This window comes from Penicilliopsis zonata, assembly GCF_001890105.1.
Source record: "Penicilliopsis zonata CBS 506.65 unplaced genomic scaffold ASPZOscaffold_10, whole genome shotgun sequence".
Taxonomy (NCBI): Eukaryota; Fungi; Ascomycota; class Eurotiomycetes; order Eurotiales; family Aspergillaceae; genus Penicilliopsis; species Penicilliopsis zonata.
The window spans coordinates 149,129-167,955 of NW_019208919.1; the positions used below are offsets into that span (position 1 = coordinate 149,129).

The window sequence follows — 18,827 nt, forward strand, 5'->3', positions numbered from 1 at the left end:
GGGGGGGGGGGGAGGGGAGGGAAGAGGGTGGTATGGAAAACCGATCATCAATGAATCACCTGCTTATGCGGGGCAGTTCACAGACTCGAACAATACAAGTTGTTGCCTTTGGGTAAGAGAAGGATCTTGAAAAAGTTATGTAGTTCCCCGAGGCTGCAAGAATCTCTGTAGACCTCCGACGTGGGCTATGCATATATTGGCTTTCTCGCCCTCCTCCCGCTTTACAAGCCTTGCTGACTGATACTCTGCTGCTTCCACGCCCTTCCTCTTCTCTCTTCCCCCTCCTCCCCCAAGAAAACTTAGCCTTCCTGGTGATTATCTATTCTTCAAGGGTCATATAGTTCCATCCTGGATGGTTGTTTTAGTGTCCAGACGAGCACAGCCAGATGTCCCGGCAGCCAAAGCTTCGGCCAAAGTCACACATCCCGGGCTTTCCAGATGCCATTTATGATCTGTCGGCGGGGACAGCAATCTACGATTTCGGCACTGTCCATGGGCCGGTAGAGGAGAAGAGAGAGCAGCGTGTTTTTCGAGTCAAGCGTAAGCATGTGCTCAAAGCCTGTGATCGGTGCAGAGTGAAGAAGACCAAGGTAAACAAACAACTACTACTAGTCCATCCCCCACTTGGGATTGAGGATTGGGCCAGTCAGCTAAATCAATATTTCAGTGTGATGGCAAGCAACCATGCAATCGATGTTCCACCTACAATCACCCTTGCTTGTTTCGAGAAAGAAAGGCAACCCAGACGAAAGTCTACTCTCGGGGGTAAGCCGGGTCACAGTCCTCATTGGCGTAAGGTTATTTTATACCATTGATGCCAGGGCTAACTCTGTGACTGGGAATAGATTCGTTGAAATGCTCGAGTCACACCACCTGCTCGTGGTCAAAGCGTTGCAGAAGCTCTACAGACACTGTGTCAACAATGAAGGGTTTCCCGGGGAGCCTCTGGTGGAAGTCGCCGACGGCCATCCGCTCACACATGCGATTCTGGACCGTCTGGGACTGATAAAACAAGCCGAGGAGAGCCCTGACGAGCCTGAAGATGATACAGAGGACATCCGATATCTGCGTCTATTGTCTACTTCGTCGAGCGAAACCAGCGGAACAGCCGACGCCTCCCCTGAGCCGTCGGCGCCCACTACTGACCCATCTCCCAGCATCCACCCCTGCCAGCCGATGAGCTCATCTGTTGACAGGATACACTCGTGGGACTGGGGGCTGGTGACTGTGAACAGTGAGCATTGCTATCATGACCACCAGGAGCCTCATTACCGTCACATGCTGTTCCAGCAGCACAAGCCGACCCTGGAGTCTGCGCCTCCTCCTCCTCCTCCTCCTCCTCCAACGGCGGCAGACATGGCCTCTCCTCCCGAGCCGGCCGCGTCTTCCCTTCCCAGCCATGATCCAGCATATCTATACTCTTTGAATCCTGAAAGTAACGAGTCGCCTTTCAGACACCATCCTCCTCGGCTTCCATTTGAAGCAATGGTGCTGCCCACCCCTACTTCACCGGTAGGCATGTTGACCGACTACCAATCTCATTCGTTACAACACTATCACCATCACCACCATCACCAACAACCACAACAACATACATTCTATACTTCCTCTATCGACGATGGAACAGGCTGGGACTATGCGGTCATCTAGCGCAGATCGCCTTCATTCGCTTGATACCCCCCTTCCCCCCCCCCATCTCTTTTCATTCAGTCGCTTCGATCCAGGCTTTCTTGTTTTTTTTTTTTCCCCCACCGTAGCTAAAGGGACTTGGATAGAATTGATATGAAAGCTTTCATAGCTTGATCCTTTTTGGCATGGCTAGGTCTTACAGAAACCGACTCAATTCTTCATTGATTGAACCAAATCTTACTGTTGCTACTGAAATAAGACTAGAGATGTCATATTAAAAAATTGTCCTATGTTGCTTCCGTAGAACTACACTGGTATACAAAGAAAAGAAAGCGGGCCCAAGGGGATTAGAACAGAAAAAATGAGTTTTGTAACCCTGAGTATAGGAATGCAATGCTAGGTATTTCTTTCCAGTAGTTAGTTAGTTAATCATCAATATCCGTCTCCGTGTTGGTATCACTGGTATCCCCCGCGTCGCCGTCCGTGTCGCTCTCATCCTCGCTCGAGTCGTGCGTGGGGCGCGTCTTGCGCGGCGGCGGCTGGCCCGTTTTAAGAGCTTGCATTTGGCCAGCGATGGAATCTAGAACGGTCAGCTTATACTTCATAAGGGGGAAAAGGAAGGGGAAAAAATTACCCTCGTCTGGCTCGCTGATGTCATCCTCTTCTTTGAGGGCGGCGGCTTTGGCCGGGTCGTCGACATGAAGGGTGATGTCCAGCTTGGTGTCTAGGCCTAGATAGCTGTCGCAGAGCATGTTCATGACAAAGGTGAAGTCGCCAACCTGGGGCGGCGCCTGGAACTGCATCTTGAGCGTCTGCACGTTGAAGGTCGGGCGGCCCTCGCTGTCGAACAAGGGCTTGTCGAAGGTGGTGAAAGTGAAGGGGGGTACGGCCATCTTGCCCTGTTTGGCGTCGGCGAGGAAGATGTGCCAGCGCGGGGAGTGGTCGCGAGCCAGGTACGGGGCGTGGGCGAGAGGCGGTTGGATGGTCTCGATCTTCTCCTCTACCGTCTGCCCGTCGGCCAGCTTGACCCTTCTGTTCTTGGCTGACTTGCGGCCCATCAGCGCGTCAAGGTCGTCCTCGTCCGGATCGATATCTTCCAGCTCAAGCTCGTTGACTGCAGGAACATTCGTTGACCCGGGGGGGATGAACCGAGCCTTCACCACCAGCTGTACCAGACTGCTGGGCGTGATGACCTTCTCGCCCATGACCTTGAAAAACGCCTTGCATACTTCGAGGTTGGGAAGCTGTTGCGCAACGGAGACCGCGGTGGCGTACTGCTTGTCGGTCAGCAAGCCCGCACCGACCGTGAGACTACGCCGCTGCGACTCGGGCATTGTCATAAACCGTTGTACAGTGAAGTGAGACTTGGCATTTTCGCCCTCGATGGCTTCCACTATCTTAGGCGTGAAGTAAGGCAGTTGCAGAAGAGGGGAACCGGCGGGCGAAACGGCTTGGATGAGGTGTTGCGAAGTACGGAAAGCTCCTAGGATAGGACGCAGGTTTCCAAAGGCAAGAGCGATAGCAGTGAACGATTCGTTGAGTGATAGAGCAATGGGAGCAGCTTCGTATTTTTCTAGTCCAGTAAGTATAAAAATCCTAGGATCTTTTGGGAGGAGGAGAAAAATGACTTACCGCCATTCAAAGTCTTGTCATTCAGGTCGACCCGCCCCAGATAGGCCCAAAGCAATGCCAGCGCTTTTCTCCGGGACGAATCGTCCAGCTGCTTCAGGGTTTCACGATCCAGGGGAGACAAAAATGTGGCGTCTTCGGTAAGAATCCGTTTCTCTACCTTGGCAAGCCCTGATTCAGCCTTGATTCCGGCCAGTATCTGCTTGAACTCTTCACCGGACGAGAGAGCGCTGACAATCCCACCAACGGCAAGATCTTCGCGGTACTCCCGGAAGATGTTGCCGGCGCTAGCGACCAGGACTCTCTCTTTCGTATAGCGTTGCGTACCATACCACCATTTTCCGACGATGTAGGGCAACAGGACGCCAAGCAAGCCTCCATAAACCAGCAAAACGTACTTTCCATTGCCTTCAGAGACGATGAACTTGGGAAGAGCAATTCCGATGCTGAAGCTCTGCTTTCCATCTGGGTGGCCGTACTGGATATAGTTGTTGCGGATCTCCTCATCGGTCAGTGCCTTGTAAGCCTTGGTCAGCTCCACGAAGCGATCGTTGAGCATCTCAATCGTCTCATTCTTCGCTGGGTCGGGGCGGATTTTATCCGGGTGGTAGATCAGGGACAGACGCTTATAGTGTTTTGAGATGGCTTTTTCATCAGCACTCTATTCAAATGTTAGTTTTTTCGGTATAGCGGAACGACTCTCCGAAAGGAACCACACACCCTTGAAATACCCAAAATCTCATATGGATCCCAGATCTTCGGTGCCGTTCTTGCCGTTACGATGATCAGATAGATCATCCAGGCCATGACCGCATAGCCGATCACGACAGTGGCGATGCGCTTGATGCGGCGCTCTCTACGCAGACGCTTTCGCTTCTGCGCGTCGATGAGGTCCTCATCGTCGGGCTTGAAGTCTGATTTTATTCGAGGCGCAGTGTTTTCAAGCTCTGTCGAACGCAACAAAGAACCGATATTAATTTATGACCGAATTCTCCAGGGAAATCCACCACGACCTTACCTTTGCTTGGTTTGAGGAGGTTGTATGTGAGAGGAAAGGTGACAAGACCGGCCAGAGTCAGAATAAAGAAGGGAAAGAATTGACCCTAGAAGAGTGTAAGCAAGCGAACGGCCAGCATTCTCCTTGTTGTGGTGCCTCTCACCTGTTCATCATAGTTGTAATCCGTGGACGACATGGCTAGCCGAGGGAGAGCAGACGGTCAGCCCGTCCGCAGTGAGGGCAGTCGCCTAGAAAGAAGTAGAATCCAGAATTTCCCCGGTGTAAGAGAGCGGCAGGAAAAAGGACCAGAGCGAAAGACCAGATTGACCGACTGAAGTGAAAGAGCGGGCAGACGACCTCGATTGGATATTATTATTGATGGTCCCATCGATAGACCGTGTCCTTTCCAGGGTCAAAAAGAGCGTCACCGCCTGCCTTGTATGGACTAGCCGTGGATAGGACGATCACTGTTGGTCTAGCCTAATTGGGAGGGAACTATCCCTAGATAGGTGCCTTGGCAGCCTTAGGCTACTACCTAGTACTTAGCTCAGTCATCTACGAGGAAGGTCTTTACAGAGAGATTGGTATTACTTATTGTTCATTTAAGCTACTGCTATTCACATACAGCAGGCTCCAAGCAATAATCCTTGGATCGAGTGACGAAGCTCACGGTTCTCTGATTCTCAGCGCTTGAATATTTATCAGCGTGAAGCTATCGTCTTTTTGGTTTTTTTTCCCCAATGCCTCACACGCTCCACTCCCGAGTAAAGTATATGTAGTATTCTGACCATCATCTCATCCTGGATCTGTGCACGGGTGTGCCAGATCTTCCGTGGCTGATCGGAGCCCACGCCCACGCCGCTTCCTCGTGAGGAGCTCCAGCACCGAGAGATGCGAGCACCGTCTCACGCAGAAGACAACTGGAGGGCGTTCGTCATACAACCAGCCGTGTGGTGTGAGGTGATAATGCCGCAGATCCATGGCGTCAAGTTTTTTTGGAAAGACCAATCCAATACCCCGTTGTTCGGGAATATCTTCATTGCTGCAAGTCGGAAACTTGACTCATGTTCTGGTGTCGTTCTTTTTTTTTTTTTCGGGTGGGTGTTTTTAAAGAGGGTTTTCCATCGGTGTCAGCCTGGGTACGAACATGACCCGAGACCACTAGGGTACTTGGACACTGCTCTAGTGGGTTGTTCTGGCTTTTTTTTTCCCCCGTTATCCCCTGGAGTATAGGCCGGCACAAAGCGCAGCTTTGTCCCGGAAGAATCACAATGGTTCAGTCGCCAAGATAACCCAGTCTAAAACACGACGGCATCGTTAGAAACTGCCCATCTCAACAACCAACGCTTGGCGGATGACTCACGAATCAATATAGTCGAGCCGACCAAAGTACTCGAGCATGCGATAGCAGAGACCAACGTCGTCACCAGGCTCGCCGCCAAACAGTCGGCACTGCTCAGCCTCCACCCGGAGCCGCAGGCTGACCGGTTCCTCCGCGGGCTGCCATCCCGAGAGCCCCTGCAGATGCCAGGACGGGGCGCAAGGCGACGGGATGGATTCCGCGCGGTGATTCAGGTCGAGCTGCTGGATACTGCTGTTCCGTGATCGGGGGCGAGTCTTGCGTCTGTTGTGTCGTTGGCCCATTTGAGAGAACTCCCGGAGTAGAATAGGATAAGGAGGTGCTGTTTGGATGTCTGATTATCTATCTATTCGTACTCGTTTTTTGAAAAGAATCGGATCTTTTGGAGAGGAGTGACCGTCACCCCGGTAAGGATGAGATGAGAGGGAAAAGAAGGGGGAGACTTTCTCGGGCCATGGCGTGGAGTGATCCGAATATATAACCGGCGTAGGGCTGTTGTGTCATACGGGAAAAGTATGGGATGAGTCGGTGGTGTGACTCACTAGCACACAATGCCGGTCCACTTCGGGTACTTCGGCTTGAGGTACAACTCACCTTATTTCAGGTTTCAAAGATTTTTACTCTATTATTTGTTTATTACTATTAATAATAAGAGATTCTTGGTTCACTTGAAAAATTCTTTTGTAGTCAGTCATGTATGACTCAATCTTGTTGAGTAGTACCTGGGACTAGTTAGTTAGACTTACTCCGTACACTGTACTAGGTACTTATGTAGTAGTACAGCAGATCATGAGATATCCCCATATCGATACGGTATGAATTAATCTAGGTTATCATATGTACTACATAATAATAAGTATACTATAGTATAATATAGTATAATAAGTATAATATACTATAATATACTATAATATACAGAGTACTATAGCTTATAGAAATGAGAGATAGAAGATAGAAATGCATTCCAAACCTCAGACTACACAAATACTATGGGCTACTGACTACTACGAATAATCTCAAGCATGGCCTCCCCCTTGGGCGCAGTGGTTAGATTCTCGTATCCGTCGCGCGTGACGAGGATGTCGTCCTCGATACGCACCCCGCCGACAGGCAGATACCGCTCCGCCACGTCAAAGTCGATGTAGCGAGCCAGCGGCAGCGTGCGCGCGTTGGCCAGCGCGTACTGCGAAAAGTAGATGCCTGGCTCGATGGTGACGACCATGCCTTGGTCGAGAACGGGCGCGGCTGCCGTGCACGGCGAGTGAGTCATGGACGGTGCCGGCAGGACGGACGCGTATCGGGCATACTGTTCCTCATCCATGGCCATGATGCTGGTCTCGGAGACGTCGTGCACTTCCAGCCCGACGTGGTGGCCTAGTCCGTGTGGAAAGAAGACGGATGAGGCGCGCGACTGGCGGATCTCCTCGGTAGAAAAGCCGCGGCGGAGGACGCCCAGCTCGACGAGTCCCTCGATGGCAACGACGTGAGCCAGGACGTGGAGGTCGAGGAAGCGCACCCCCTTGCGGATCCTCTTGATACACTCTTCCTGCATCCGCTCCACAATGGTGTAGATACTCTTCGCCTCGGCACTGGGCCAGCCGTCGTGTTTGCTGCTGCTGCTGCTGCTACTACTACTGCCCAGCGGGAACGTCCGAGTCACGTCGCTGGCGTAGCAGTTCCACTCGGCGCCCGCATCGAGACAGACCAGTTGCCGGCCGGCCAGCGGCTCGTTGTTCTTGACGTAGTGCAGCGTCGCCGCGTTCTCGCCGGAACCCGCGATGATCTCGTACGCCTGGTTCCTCGCCCCGTGCGAGATGCACGTGTCCAGGAAGATCCCCTCGATCTCGGCCTCGTTCGTCATGTCCCGGATCTTCTCCAGCACCTTCCGGTGCGCCAGCCCCGAGACCTCGTTCGCTCGGCGGATCATCCGGATCTCGTACTCGTCCTTGATCCCACGCACGGCATCCATCGCCGGCAGCAACCGCTCGGCATCCAACTTCAGCTCCCGTCCCTTCTTGACGACGGGTTTGTGCTCCGGGTGCAGGATGTAGATCGAGCTCGTTCCGTTGTACTTGTTCACCCAGCGCTCGACATCACTCGCCAGCGAGGAACAGTACCGCACCTGGTCCACATCGTACCGCCTTTCGGCCTCCTCCTTGGTCAGCGTCCGGCCGTTCCATATCGCCAGGCTCAGGTCAAAGTCCGGAATGTACAGCGTCAACCGATCATGCTCGATGTCGTACGTCGCGTAGCAGTCCGCCTCGTCGATGCCGGTCACGTAGTAAAAATATCGTCTCTGGCGGAACGGTCGTGCCTGGTCGGAATCGATCAGGTTGATGGTCGGTTGGCCTACAAGGTACACCAGACCAGACGAAACCCCCAGCTTCGCAGCAACTCGCCGGGCGTGTTGTTTTGCTAGGTAGGTATTGTGTCAGTTGCATGCAACACCCTGTGTCACGGCTTTTCTTTTCAAACCCTCTAGGGAGGGTCAAGTCAAGGCTTCCCTACCAGGATACTTGTCACACTCCGCCATGTCCAGGGTCAAGCTGATACTATAACTATCCACCGCGTTGAGCACCGTCTCCTGCTGCTGCCCTTGCGAGGGGGTCCAGGGAGCATCCATGGGAGAGAATCCAGGCACTGAATATCTTTCCCTCCTTTTTCCCTTTATCAATTCAACAGGTTCAAATTGTTCAATTGATTCTCACTCCCTCATTCCCTTCGAATCGTTGACTGTAAGGGCGGACGTGGCCCCTGAAGGAGTCGGCGCTTCCCTTATCTCTGATCGGGCGGGCCAGTCGCTGTCAAGGTTGCAATGCTGCACAGCGTCCGCCTGGATAGAGACATCTGTGCCTTGCAAGAATGTCATTTAACTAGAGAGAGAGAAAGAGAGAGGGATATATATAAATATATCGCTGTTTGTATTCCCACAGACTTCCCAGGGGTCCCGGGCTGCCTCTTCTCTCTGTGCCGGATGCGACCGTAGAGGCAAAAAAGCGACCGGAAGTGGCTCGGCCCATTCTTAAGGCAGCGTCATATCCAGGCCCTTTGCCATCTCACACCACCCACCCACAGTCTAAAAAAGCCTTTCTGCATTGTTTTCATTTGTGCTGGGTGGTGGTGAGATTTTTTTTGATTATTATTTGATTGAATTCACTGGCTAGGATTTTTTTTCTATACTAAACAAGCTCATTCCTCTTATCAAACAGTGTTCCCAGTCAATGAATGATGCGGGGATCTGAGGCATCGGGTCCCGGTGCTCGACTAGGCGTTCACACAATACTTATAGCAACAGCAATGCTACAATCCGCCATGGCAGCCTCCGGGGGCTTTGTGACCCTCACACGGTCTCTATCGATGGCTACACCTACTGCACACGATTCTTTCGCTCTCGCCGGGACGTCGCCGCCGCCGGTCGTCGTCGTCGTCGCGGACGACTCCTCGGCCGGGTCGACGGGCAAGGGCATCCTCATCGGCATTCTCTCAGCGTTTGGCTCGGCGGCGGTTGCGGTCGTGGCTCTGGCGGTCTTCTTCTTCTTCAAATACACACATCGCGGACGCATCATGCTCGATCGATTCGGGCGGCCGGGAGAGTTCGACGATGAGCAGGCGTTTGCGCGCGAGGAGGCCGAGGCGCTGGAGACCATGGATGACCTTTCACGGTCGGAATATCTACGATCGAAGGGTATGCAATTAGACAAGTCATTGTCTTGCGATTTTTCTTTTTCTTCTGTTTTGTTTCTATTTGATAGATGTGTGCTGATTTCTAGCCTTCGTCGAGGCAAACCCTCCCGAGTCCATGCAGACCGACATCTCCCTCTCTCAGTTCCTCGCCATCCAGGAAAAGGGCGTTTCCGCGTGGGAGTTCCAGCCGGAGCTGGAAATCGCCAATTGTTTCGTTGAGGGCCGCACGGAAATCGAGTTCTATGATTCAGAGTGCAGTGTTCAGACCAACTTGCCTGTACCGAAACAGAATGAGGTCTACTACTGGGAGGCGAAGATCTATGACAAGCCGGAAACCACGCTGATCAGTATCGGAATGACGACCAAGCCGTATCCTTTGTTCCGATTGCCAGGTAAAAAAAAACAAACAAATCGAGTCTTGAATTCTTTATCCTCTTGCTGACCAAATTAGGCTTCCATAAAACTTCGGTCGCGTACCAGTCCTCCGGCCATCGCAGGTATAACCAGCCGTTCACACCGGTCCCCTATGGCCCTCAGTTCTCCCAGGGCGACGTGATCGGAGTCGGCTACCGGCCTCGGTCGGGAACGATCTTTTTCACCCGCAATGGCAAGAAGTTGGATGACATGGTACACGGCCTCAAATCGCAAAACTTCTTCCCCACGGTCGGCGCCAACGGACCCTGCACCGTTCACGTCAACTTCGGCCAGATGGGCTTTGTCTTTATCGAAGGCAACGTCAAGAAATGGGGTCTGGCGCCCATGACGGGCAGTCTGGCGCCCCCTCCCCCCTACGGCAGCGAGCAAGGCAGCATCCTGCTCGAATCTGGCCGCGAGAGCGCCGCGCATGTCTCTCACCGTGACGCCGTGCGCATCGCCCCCGCCCCCAGTCCCGGTCCCATCCGTTCACCCACCGACATCTCCCTTGCCCAGCTATCCCATATCCCCTCCCACGACGACATCGGTGAAGGCTCCAGCACGGACGCCGCCGTGGACTCGCGCACTCCCCTCCTCGCGCCGGAGGATATCGACCAACAGGTTCCGCCTCCAAAGTACACCAGCCCGGGCGGCAGTCGTCGAGGCAGCGCTGCAGAGGACGGTGGTTCATCACCGCCTCCTATCCCCAGCTATGACGCTGCGGTCAACATGCACTCTGCCAACCGGTGATATCGAGCCTACCTACCTCTATTTTGCTTCTCCGATATCTACGCTGAGTTATTTTTTTTTCCTTTTTCATTAGCGGCTGGCTGGCGTTTTTGAGGGATTGTCTCAAAGTACGGATCCTTTTTCTTTATTATTATTCGGGTGCGTTCTGTTTCTTGTTATCCACGGCAAGCCTTCATCCAAGCCTTTGGCGCTTACACTCGGATGTTTCCCTGGCGTTCCTTGCAATGTTTCTCTCTCAACGAAGTCACGTACATGTGGGATCCGAAATATGGCTTTTCTGTATATGTCGCTTGTTACAGATCCAGCCTGGCCTGATACCTCCCTCCCTCTCGCACCTCACCTTGTGCGAGCAATATGATACCTAGGCATCACGCAGTTGCTGGACACGACACAGGAGTGGTGGTTATGTTGAAAGTGACATAATCACTCCATTACTTGTATTATCTAGTAGTTAGATGGTCTACTGCTGTTTGAACTTCTATTACAACTTGGTTCAACTGTAACTATTATTTTACTTAATACCCCGTGTTCGGGATCGTATTCCATCCACTCACTTTCTCCACATCCATCGCCACTTGATCTACGCATAGTCGTTCAAAGGAGCAGTTCCTCACGAAACTACAGGTGCTTTTGCCAGTTATTCCCTCGATATACCCTCCATCCTGCTGATCGATCGGGTCTGAGATCTTGATTTCATGCGTTCAGCTGGCTTGTGATCGGTTCCTGGTCCTTGCGCTGCTCAGCCTAGCTCCAGCTCCACACTTGATTTGACAGATAAACCGACGAGAGAGAAGGCAGAGAATCCGAAAGAGGACTTCGTCTGAAGGAAAATATATACGACTGGAAATCCTTGCCTGTATCTGGGCTGCCAATAGTTTCCGAGAGGTGCATGCGGCCTGCATCTTGCCTCCCCCCAGCCACAGGCCGATCGGGCTCTGTCTTTGTTTCACGCTCAACAATTCTTTCTTCCCATTGTCAGAACTGTCAAAGGGATTGAAAAATCTGTCAGCCATTGTTAAACAGGCAAGTTATGTTTAGTCACAGGGGTATAGCTGGATAATTTGACTGACATGGGTAGATTGCCGCAAAATACTTTTCAGCTACTAAGCGGAGACTCGACTCAAGAAAAACATTCACGATATCTAGAATCCCGAATCTCTCCTCTCAATGCATCTAGCCGGTCGGTGTATCGCCGTCTGTCTGAAGTGCTAAGAGATTGATCTCCGGTCGCTGTGCGACGGATTTGGCCTCACGACGAGCGGTCGTACAGAGCATGAGAACCAAACCAAACTGCTGTCTAGACAAGAGACACTCAAAAATAGACCCTTCCTCCGTCACATTGATATAGAGAATATGGCTGGCAAGGCGGCGTTTCAAGTCATTGTCCTGGTGAGTCTAGCCTGGTATATAATGACGGCGATGAGACAGACAGTCTCAGAGAGTCTCAGACAGACATGAAAAAACGTGGACAGATAGCTAAAAGAAAAAAAAAATGGCGATAGGGTCCCACCGGAGGCCCCCGTGAAGACAGCGTAACGGGCCTGCTGGTCCGATCGACATCCAAACAGTGGACGAGCAACTCGGTGATCGCGGTAGATGCAGGCACCCTGCTGGCAGGCATCATCCGGACCCTCGAGCGGTCGATGGCCGCGACAGCAACCCCGATAGCAACAGGGGCCACCATGACGCAAGGCCCGTTTACCGGGCTGACGCTGCCGTGCCGGACGGGGCAGGCCAACGCGGCGCACATCTTCCGCGAGATCATCGGCGCCGTCTTCATCACACACCCACACCTGGACCACCTGTCTGGCCTTGCGATCAACACGCCCATCCTCGAGGCCGGCGCCGGGCCCAAGACCGTCGCCGCCCTGCCCTCGACCATCTCCGCGATCAAGAACCACCTCTTCAACGACGTCATCTGGCCCAATCTCTCCGACGAAGACGGCGGCGCCGGTCTGCTCACCTATCACCGTCTCGTCGAGGGGGGTAACCCGCGCTTCGGACGCGGCGAGACAAAGGGCTACGTCCGCGCCTGCGATGGTCTCCTCGCCAAATGTCTCAGCGTTAGCCACGGCCGCTGTCGGCAGCGCTACCATCCCGAGACCAGCAGGCATCACCGCGTGGGGAGCTCTGTCTTCACTGCCGATCCGTTGATGTTGCCTTCGCGGGCCATCTCGGTAGACCTCACAGATGGGTATTTAAAGCAACCATTGTTGAACCGGTCGTTTTTGAAATGTTGATTGCTAATGTTCAGGATATATTCACCCGCCCGCTCTCCGCGATTAGTCGCCTCCACCCCCAAAGACGCATGGGCCACAGTCGAGAGCTCCGCGTTCTTCATCCACGACCACGCAACAGGAAGCGAGATCATCGTCTTTGGCGACGTCGAGCCGGACTCGACCTCGCTGGACCCGCGTAATAGACGTGTATGGGAAGTCGCCGCGCCGAAAGTCGCCGCGGGCGCCCTGCGCGCCATCTTCATCGAATGCTCCTACAACGACGCCACGGACGACGCCTCGCTGTACGGCCATCTCTGTCCGCGACATCTGATTGCCGAATTGTCGGTCTTGGCGGGGCTGGTCGTCGCCCGGCAGGGGACAGATCGAGAGAAGATGGCCACCTCCAAGATTAGCACCACCAATAATAATAATAATAATAATTTGAAGCCCGGGAAACGGAAGCGCGACCTCAGTCCTACAGACGGGGGGGAGCAAGTGAGTCCCAAGTCGAAAAGGGGTCAGAGAGAGAGAGCAGCAGCAACTACTACCACTACAGACGATGGAGGGTCCATTTCTAGAACAGAGAGGAATACAAATTCTCATGACACCAGCCAAGATGAACCCCCCGACCTGGTTCATGACGAACAAACCCCTTCCCTCGCCGAGGTTGTCGACGGTGACTCAGAAGAAGAAGAAGAAGAAGAAGAAGGAAAAGAAGGAAAAGAAGGTCTCAGGCACACGCGCTGGGCTGATCTACGCCGTCTTCCGCTCACAGGGTTATCCGTGTACATCATCCATATCAAGGACGGGTTGACGGATGGACCACCGCCTGGAGATCGGATCCTACAGGAACTCAGGGAACAGGGGGAGGCGGCAGGGCTGGGTTGTGAGTTTTTCGTGCCAAAGGGGGGGGAGGGGATATGGATTTAGCAGTAGCTTTAGTAATCTTAATTAATTGACTTATATACTAGTTACATACTATACTATAGCTGGGCAAAAACGTCCACCCATCTCTCTGGAGCGTGGCGGTCTTTCTTGAGAAGCGCCTCACCGTCCCGCGCAAAGACAAATAAATCTTCCTCGCTGCCCCATTCGCTCATCCCCATCACGCCGATGGGAACGCCGTCGTCGGAATAACCGGCGGGACAGCTGATGGCGGGACACCCCGTGAAGTTAGCCAGCCAGACGTACTCCATGTTCCGGATGGAGGAGGCTCCATCAGACAGGCCGTGGGAGAGGTCCGCGTTCCCGCCGGTGATCTTCCACCCGGGAATCGGCGTGGTGGGCGTGACAATGACGAGACCCGGATGCGTGCGGAAGAGGTGAGCGAGGTGCGACATCAAGAGTGCGCGCAGCCGCTGCGAGGCGATGAGATCCTGCGCCGTGACCTGCATCGAACCCATGCTGACCAGCACCTGGTTCGGCGGGGTGAGGCGCCGGATCTGCGCGGGGGTCACGCCAGAGGCGATCTCCGCCATGATGGTCAGCGCGTGCGCCCGCTGGCCCTGCACCAGGTAGGGGATGTCGATGTCCACGACGGTGTACCCCGGCTGGGAGCGGTAGTGGTCGATCGTCGCGTCGAAGACGGCGCGAACCGCCGGTTCGGCCCGGTCGATCCATGATCGGACGATGCCAATGGTTTTGGTGGTGGCATCTCCATTTTTAGTACTAAACAAGGCACTTTCGGTTGTAGGATCCGGAAACTGCGCCGAAATGGGGTCCTGTGCTGCAGGTGCTGGGGCGGCCATGACCCGGTATGCCAGCGCCAAATCGTCGATGCTGGCTGCCAAGGGCCCATAGGCGCCCATGGAGGAGGACAGGCCGACTGTCGGAGCGGCCGACACGCGGCCGTGCGACGTTTTCAGGCCCCAGACCCCACAGAATGATGAGGGGATACGAATCGACCCTCCTCCATCTACCCCCAGCGCAATGGGTACCAGGCCTGCGCCCACGGCGTAGCTGGATCCGCCAGAGGAGCCGCCGCAGTAGTACTGGGTGTTGTGGGGGTTCCTCGGCGTCCCGTAATTAGGGTTGTTGTTGTTTGTATCTGCTATTGTCAGAAACTCCCATCTAGGGAGATCCCGCTAGTTAAGTGTCATTGAGAAAGGAGAAGGAGAACTCACCCAGTCCGAGCTCATGCATGGTCGTCTTTCCAATGACAATGGCCCCCGCTTCCTCCCACTTCTTCACACACCACGAGGTTTCATCACAGCCGCCCTTGAAGTCAAGGTTCGTCCCCAACATCCGCTTATATCCTTTTATGTGCGCCTCGTCCTTGATGGCGACTGGAACCCCGTCAAGCGGGCCCAAGGACACCCCCTCCTGGTACCGTTTTGTCGACGCGTCCGCCGCCGCCCGGATTGCCTCGACCTGCGACTCAAGAAAGGCCGTCGAATGGTCCGTCCGTGGCTCGATATCGCGTTGGACAAGCGATAAAAGTGCGTCGGTCACAGCCCGGGGTGTCAATTCTCCCGACAGGTAGCGCTCCCGGTAGTCCACCGAGGTATAGTAATATCCAAGCCCGCCCTCGTTCTTTTTATCGCGCGCAGCTGGCACGTTCCGTGTGCCGCCATTCTTCTCCCTGTGCTCGGGGGATACGACGGGCACCACAGTCGGGTCATAACATGCGCCGTACCGGGTTAGATCTTTGATTTCGTGAATAACGTGGAAGCCGGCGTTCCGCCAGAAATGAGCCTGAACGAGCCCAATCGACCGGATTCTGCAAGGATACAATCAGCTGTGAAACGATATAAAGCCTTGCAACAAGGCTGCAAAGATCTCCAGCTACTTAGTAGTCAAGTACCTAGTAGTTACCTGGTAACTAAGTAGCTGGTACCTACTTACAAAGCAGCTCCAATGACCAAGGGATACCCCCTGAAGACAGGAATTGACTGGGCCTCCTGCTTGTACGGCACGACGGGGTGCTCGCAAGGCCGCGGGTAGTTGAGAAACCGACGGGAATCGCTCATGCTGGGCAACTGAATGCCTGATATGCGATGCGTGGATTGCGCCTGCCTGAGGCCATTGACGCTGTGGTTTGGGCGCCTTCCGGTTTGCAACTCCACGAGGCTTACGGCTAGCTTTGTTTGGTAGGCGGTCTGCAACGGGCCGGTCGCGTACCAAAGTATTAATTCTTATTATGTAATCAAGACTGGTCGAGGACAAGTCTACTCAGGCTATATTTTGAATCTATAATATACATACGCTAAAGCTTCAGTTTGATGCCGAATTTGTTCAGTCCCATCGCAACACCCGTGATGGTAGCTGCGTAGACCGTCAGAATGAGCATCGCCTGGGCGGTACTGGCATCGAGGGTGGAAACAGTCAGGTTGACGGCTCCGGTCAGGAGATTTGCAGCTAGGAATATGAGCAGGCCGTTCTGGTTGAAGGCGGCCATGATCTGGCTGGTAGCGGGGGGCAAGGTGCTACCGCGGTCGGCAGGCTTGTGAGCAAGGGGGAAAAGGAGGGTGTCGATCAGGCAGAAAAGGAAGATCTGGGCGTTGTTGAACGCGGCGATCCAAAGCACATATGGCATGTTCGCCAGTCGCCGCGATACGGGAATCTTAGCTCCGTATCCCAGGGCGTAGGTTGAATTGAGCACAAAGAGAATGGACCAGAAGAGCGATCCGAGCCCCAGACTGATCAGGGTTCTCCGGCGAGCCTGGCGTGGCGCCGCTCCACTACCCATGACGCGGACCCCGGCGGCCCGGCCGGCGAGGAAGATGGCCAGGTAGCCGAGGAAAGAGAAGACGCCTTCTCTATTCTTGGAGAGAAGATCTGGACCGCGCGGAGAGACGAGAATGTACGCTTTGAGATCGGTAGACTCCAGCACGACCTGATACAGGACGACGATGGCGAGGGAGAGGATCTCGAACGAGGGGACAAAGGCCGTCAGTGAGGAGAAGAGCTCGACGAACGGGGGGAGAAACCCGAGCGTGAAGAAGAAATTCCAATGCACGCCATATTCCGTGACATGCTCTGCGTAGTCGAGGCCCTTGACACTGTACAATCGAATCAACCCAAGAACAAGCAACGGGATCGAGTGTCGCGCCGAAACGGGCAGCCTCTGCGCCAGCGGTCTCTTCTCCTCACGCTCTCTGAGGACCGAGCGCGCAGAGACCACGCCAGCCGAGAAGACAAACGATCCCACCCCGAGGTCCATTAGCGACGTGCCCCAGTTCTCGGCCTTAGCGAATCGGCGGGGGAAGACCGGAAAGTCCACAGCCAGGATCGATAGGCAGGTTACCACCATCATGGCGCCGCGATAAGTCGTAAGAAACGGAAGCGTCGGCAGCGGCCGCGGTGCACTGTCTGCCCCGCCGGATTGCGCATCCTGACTTTGTTGCGCTGCGAATCGAGGTGGTCGCTTCGCCTTGGGGCGGGTGGGCTTCGGCGTGAGAAAGACCAGAGCCGCAGGGGAGAGCAGGAAGAGAATCAAGAGGAGTGGAGCGGACGAATACAACGTGGTGGCGAAGAGAATAGCCGAGACATTGAGGAGGAAGTCGGTCACCAGCGCGGTGGGCGTATATGGCGAGAAAAACGAGCGGCGAGCTTGCAGGGCCGACCAGAGCAGAACCGACACCTGGAAATCGAGGGGAAAGCTCCGAGTCAGAAGAGGCGGATTATCAAGAGAAACCACAAGAACCGTCGCTTACAGGAGCAACCAAGGTGACAGCATTGATTTCCCAAATGCTGCCCCCGGAGAGATTGGAGACAAAGGCCTCCTTTCGCACTTTGTAGGTCGGGTCCATCGTCGGCGTGCCAATTGAGCACACTGGAGTAGCAGCAAATAATGCCAGACACCAGCAGCTAGCTTTCCATGGCCCAGTCCAGCTAGCTCATCTGCTGACTGTTTGATCCTTGCAAACGCGCTTGCCCAAAGGACAGATCGCGTCGACAGAAGCTCCAGTCCAGTTCCAGCTGTATGTGTGGGTGTGGGTGTGGGTGTGGAGAATTCTTGGGCTTGTACGAAGTGCTCCGAGGAGGTATCCGTAGGAGGTACTTCCAATACTTCCAACTAACTCTAACTAGGAGTAGCTAGTTAACTAGTTGGTTGGTTAGGAGGTAATTAGTACTCCGTAGATAGATGGTTGGTTGGGTAAGTTTGGTGGTTAGGCTAGGAAGTAGGAGTACGGAATAACTAGGGAGTAACTAACTAGGTACCTAGTAGTTACCTAATTGCATTGGATGTTGCGAATGCTGTACGGTACGGTACGGTAATAATGACGAGGAGATCCCCGCTGACAAAAGTACCATTTCAGGATTGCTATCCTGAGTGGTCGGATATAATTTCTTCGATGCTATTATTATTCATGACGATGAAATTAGCACACATACATAGTAATGAAAATGGCTGCAACTAAGCCTGAAGGCTGATGCAGTACTTCCAGAGCACCTCCTACGGAGTACCTTACCTTAGGTACCTGGTATGTACTCTGTACCAGGTAAGATTCGGTAAACCCGTTAAGCTGCTCTGCCTAAGAGAAGGTTCAATATTTAGTAATTTGTTATTTACCTCATTTCTATGGCTCCTGTGCAAAGAAGCGTTTGAAACAAGCCAACAGCCTTCGGTTATTATTACGGAGTATAATTCCAAGACAGAGCCCCTCCTCGGCTTTAACACGGTGTTGACGATCCACACACGATGATCGCGTGCGGCTCAACTGCCCTCGCAATCATCCCAAGTGTCGTGTGATGGAAGACGGTGGTTTCGACCTGACGAAGAAAACTATCCGAGTAGTACGCAGTAAGCAACTACTACAGTAACTTTCTAACCTGTTAGAAGGATGCTAGCAATTACCGGTGCTCCGATCAGCGGATCCTACAATCACGGTCCAGCATCGGCGTCGATCCGATCAAACTGAATGGATTATATTTTATGGTTACGGGGTTTCTAACTAATATTCTACATAGGACCGAGCAATGCTCCACACACAGACTCGATGGCCTGATGGTGAGATCCAGACATGATGGAAGGGTTCAATGCTTTGAAGGGGGTGGGACAACAAACCACTGGCGAGAGCCAGGCAGTGATGCTTGCGAATCAACCGAGAGGAACAACAAGTTTGGAGGAGACCCCAGCATCTTCGAAATGCCTACAACAAGAGCGGCGACCCAATAATTCCGACCTGGCCTGTAACTTGGT

At 53.7% G+C, this 18,827-nt stretch overlaps 8 protein-coding genes across 8 annotated transcripts; 3 read left to right on the forward strand and 5 right to left on the reverse strand.

The window, feature by feature from the left end:
• Positions 1-386: 386 nt before the first annotated feature.
• On the forward strand, positions 387-1,650 carry ASPZODRAFT_17044 (hypothetical protein; the record flags this gene model as incomplete). Its single annotated transcript, XM_022726948.1, has 3 exons — positions 387-590; positions 668-765; positions 846-1,650. 3 exons carry the CDS (start codon positions 387-389, stop codon positions 1,648-1,650), a joined length of 1,107 nt encoding a protein of 368 aa, XP_022580102.1.
• A 404-nt stretch (positions 1,651-2,054) lies between these two features.
• Positions 2,055-4,451, reverse strand: ASPZODRAFT_143485 (hypothetical protein; the record flags this gene model as incomplete). Its single annotated transcript, XM_022724913.1, has 5 exons — positions 2,055-3,202; positions 3,262-3,919; positions 3,979-4,205; positions 4,277-4,361; positions 4,419-4,451. The coding sequence occupies 5 exons, from the start codon at positions 4,449-4,451 to the stop codon at positions 2,055-2,057; spliced, it is 2,151 nt and encodes a 716-aa protein (XP_022580103.1).
• Positions 4,452-5,435: 984 nt separating this feature from the next.
• ASPZODRAFT_133443 (hypothetical protein) lies at positions 5,436-6,035 on the reverse strand. The gene is made up of 2 exons (XM_022723273.1): positions 5,619-6,035; positions 5,436-5,553 (listed from the first exon to the last, which is right to left on the reverse strand). The coding sequence occupies exons 1-2, from the start codon at positions 5,897-5,899 to the stop codon at positions 5,532-5,534; spliced, it is 303 nt and encodes a 100-aa protein (XP_022580104.1). The 5' UTR covers positions 5,900-6,035; the 3' UTR covers positions 5,436-5,531.
• Positions 6,036-6,609: 574 nt separating this feature from the next.
• ASPZODRAFT_17047 (hypothetical protein) lies at positions 6,610-8,238 on the reverse strand (the record flags this gene model as incomplete). The annotated part of the gene is made up of 2 exons (XM_022726950.1): positions 6,610-8,030; positions 8,124-8,238. 2 exons carry the CDS (start codon positions 8,236-8,238, stop codon positions 6,610-6,612), a joined length of 1,536 nt encoding a protein of 511 aa, XP_022580105.1.
• A 605-nt stretch (positions 8,239-8,843) lies between these two features.
• Positions 8,844-10,463, forward strand: ASPZODRAFT_152641 (hypothetical protein; the record flags this gene model as incomplete). The annotated part of the gene is made up of 3 exons (XM_022725872.1): positions 8,844-9,300; positions 9,386-9,691; positions 9,751-10,463. 3 exons carry the CDS (start codon positions 8,844-8,846, stop codon positions 10,461-10,463), a joined length of 1,476 nt encoding a protein of 491 aa, XP_022580106.1.
• A 1,353-nt stretch (positions 10,464-11,816) lies between these two features.
• On the forward strand, positions 11,817-13,612 carry ASPZODRAFT_152642 (hypothetical protein; the record flags this gene model as incomplete). Its single annotated transcript, XM_022725873.1, has 5 exons — positions 11,817-11,852; positions 11,966-12,657; positions 12,718-13,042; positions 13,130-13,199; positions 13,221-13,612. The coding sequence occupies 5 exons, from the start codon at positions 11,817-11,819 to the stop codon at positions 13,610-13,612; spliced, it is 1,515 nt and encodes a 504-aa protein (XP_022580107.1).
• Positions 13,613-13,665: 53 nt separating this feature from the next.
• ASPZODRAFT_152643 (hypothetical protein) lies at positions 13,666-15,651 on the reverse strand (the record flags this gene model as incomplete). The annotated part of the gene is made up of 3 exons (XM_022725874.1): positions 13,666-14,729; positions 14,806-15,401; positions 15,527-15,651. The coding sequence occupies 3 exons, from the start codon at positions 15,649-15,651 to the stop codon at positions 13,666-13,668; spliced, it is 1,785 nt and encodes a 594-aa protein (XP_022580108.1).
• On the reverse strand, positions 15,595-17,778 carry ASPZODRAFT_133446 (hypothetical protein). Its single transcript, XM_022723274.1, has 2 exons — positions 17,338-17,778; positions 15,595-17,264 (listed from the first exon to the last, which is right to left on the reverse strand). The coding sequence occupies exons 1-2, from the start codon at positions 17,431-17,433 to the stop codon at positions 15,888-15,890; spliced, it is 1,473 nt and encodes a 490-aa protein (XP_022580109.1). The 5' UTR covers positions 17,434-17,778; the 3' UTR covers positions 15,595-15,887.
• Positions 17,779-18,827: the final 1,049 nt, after the last annotated feature.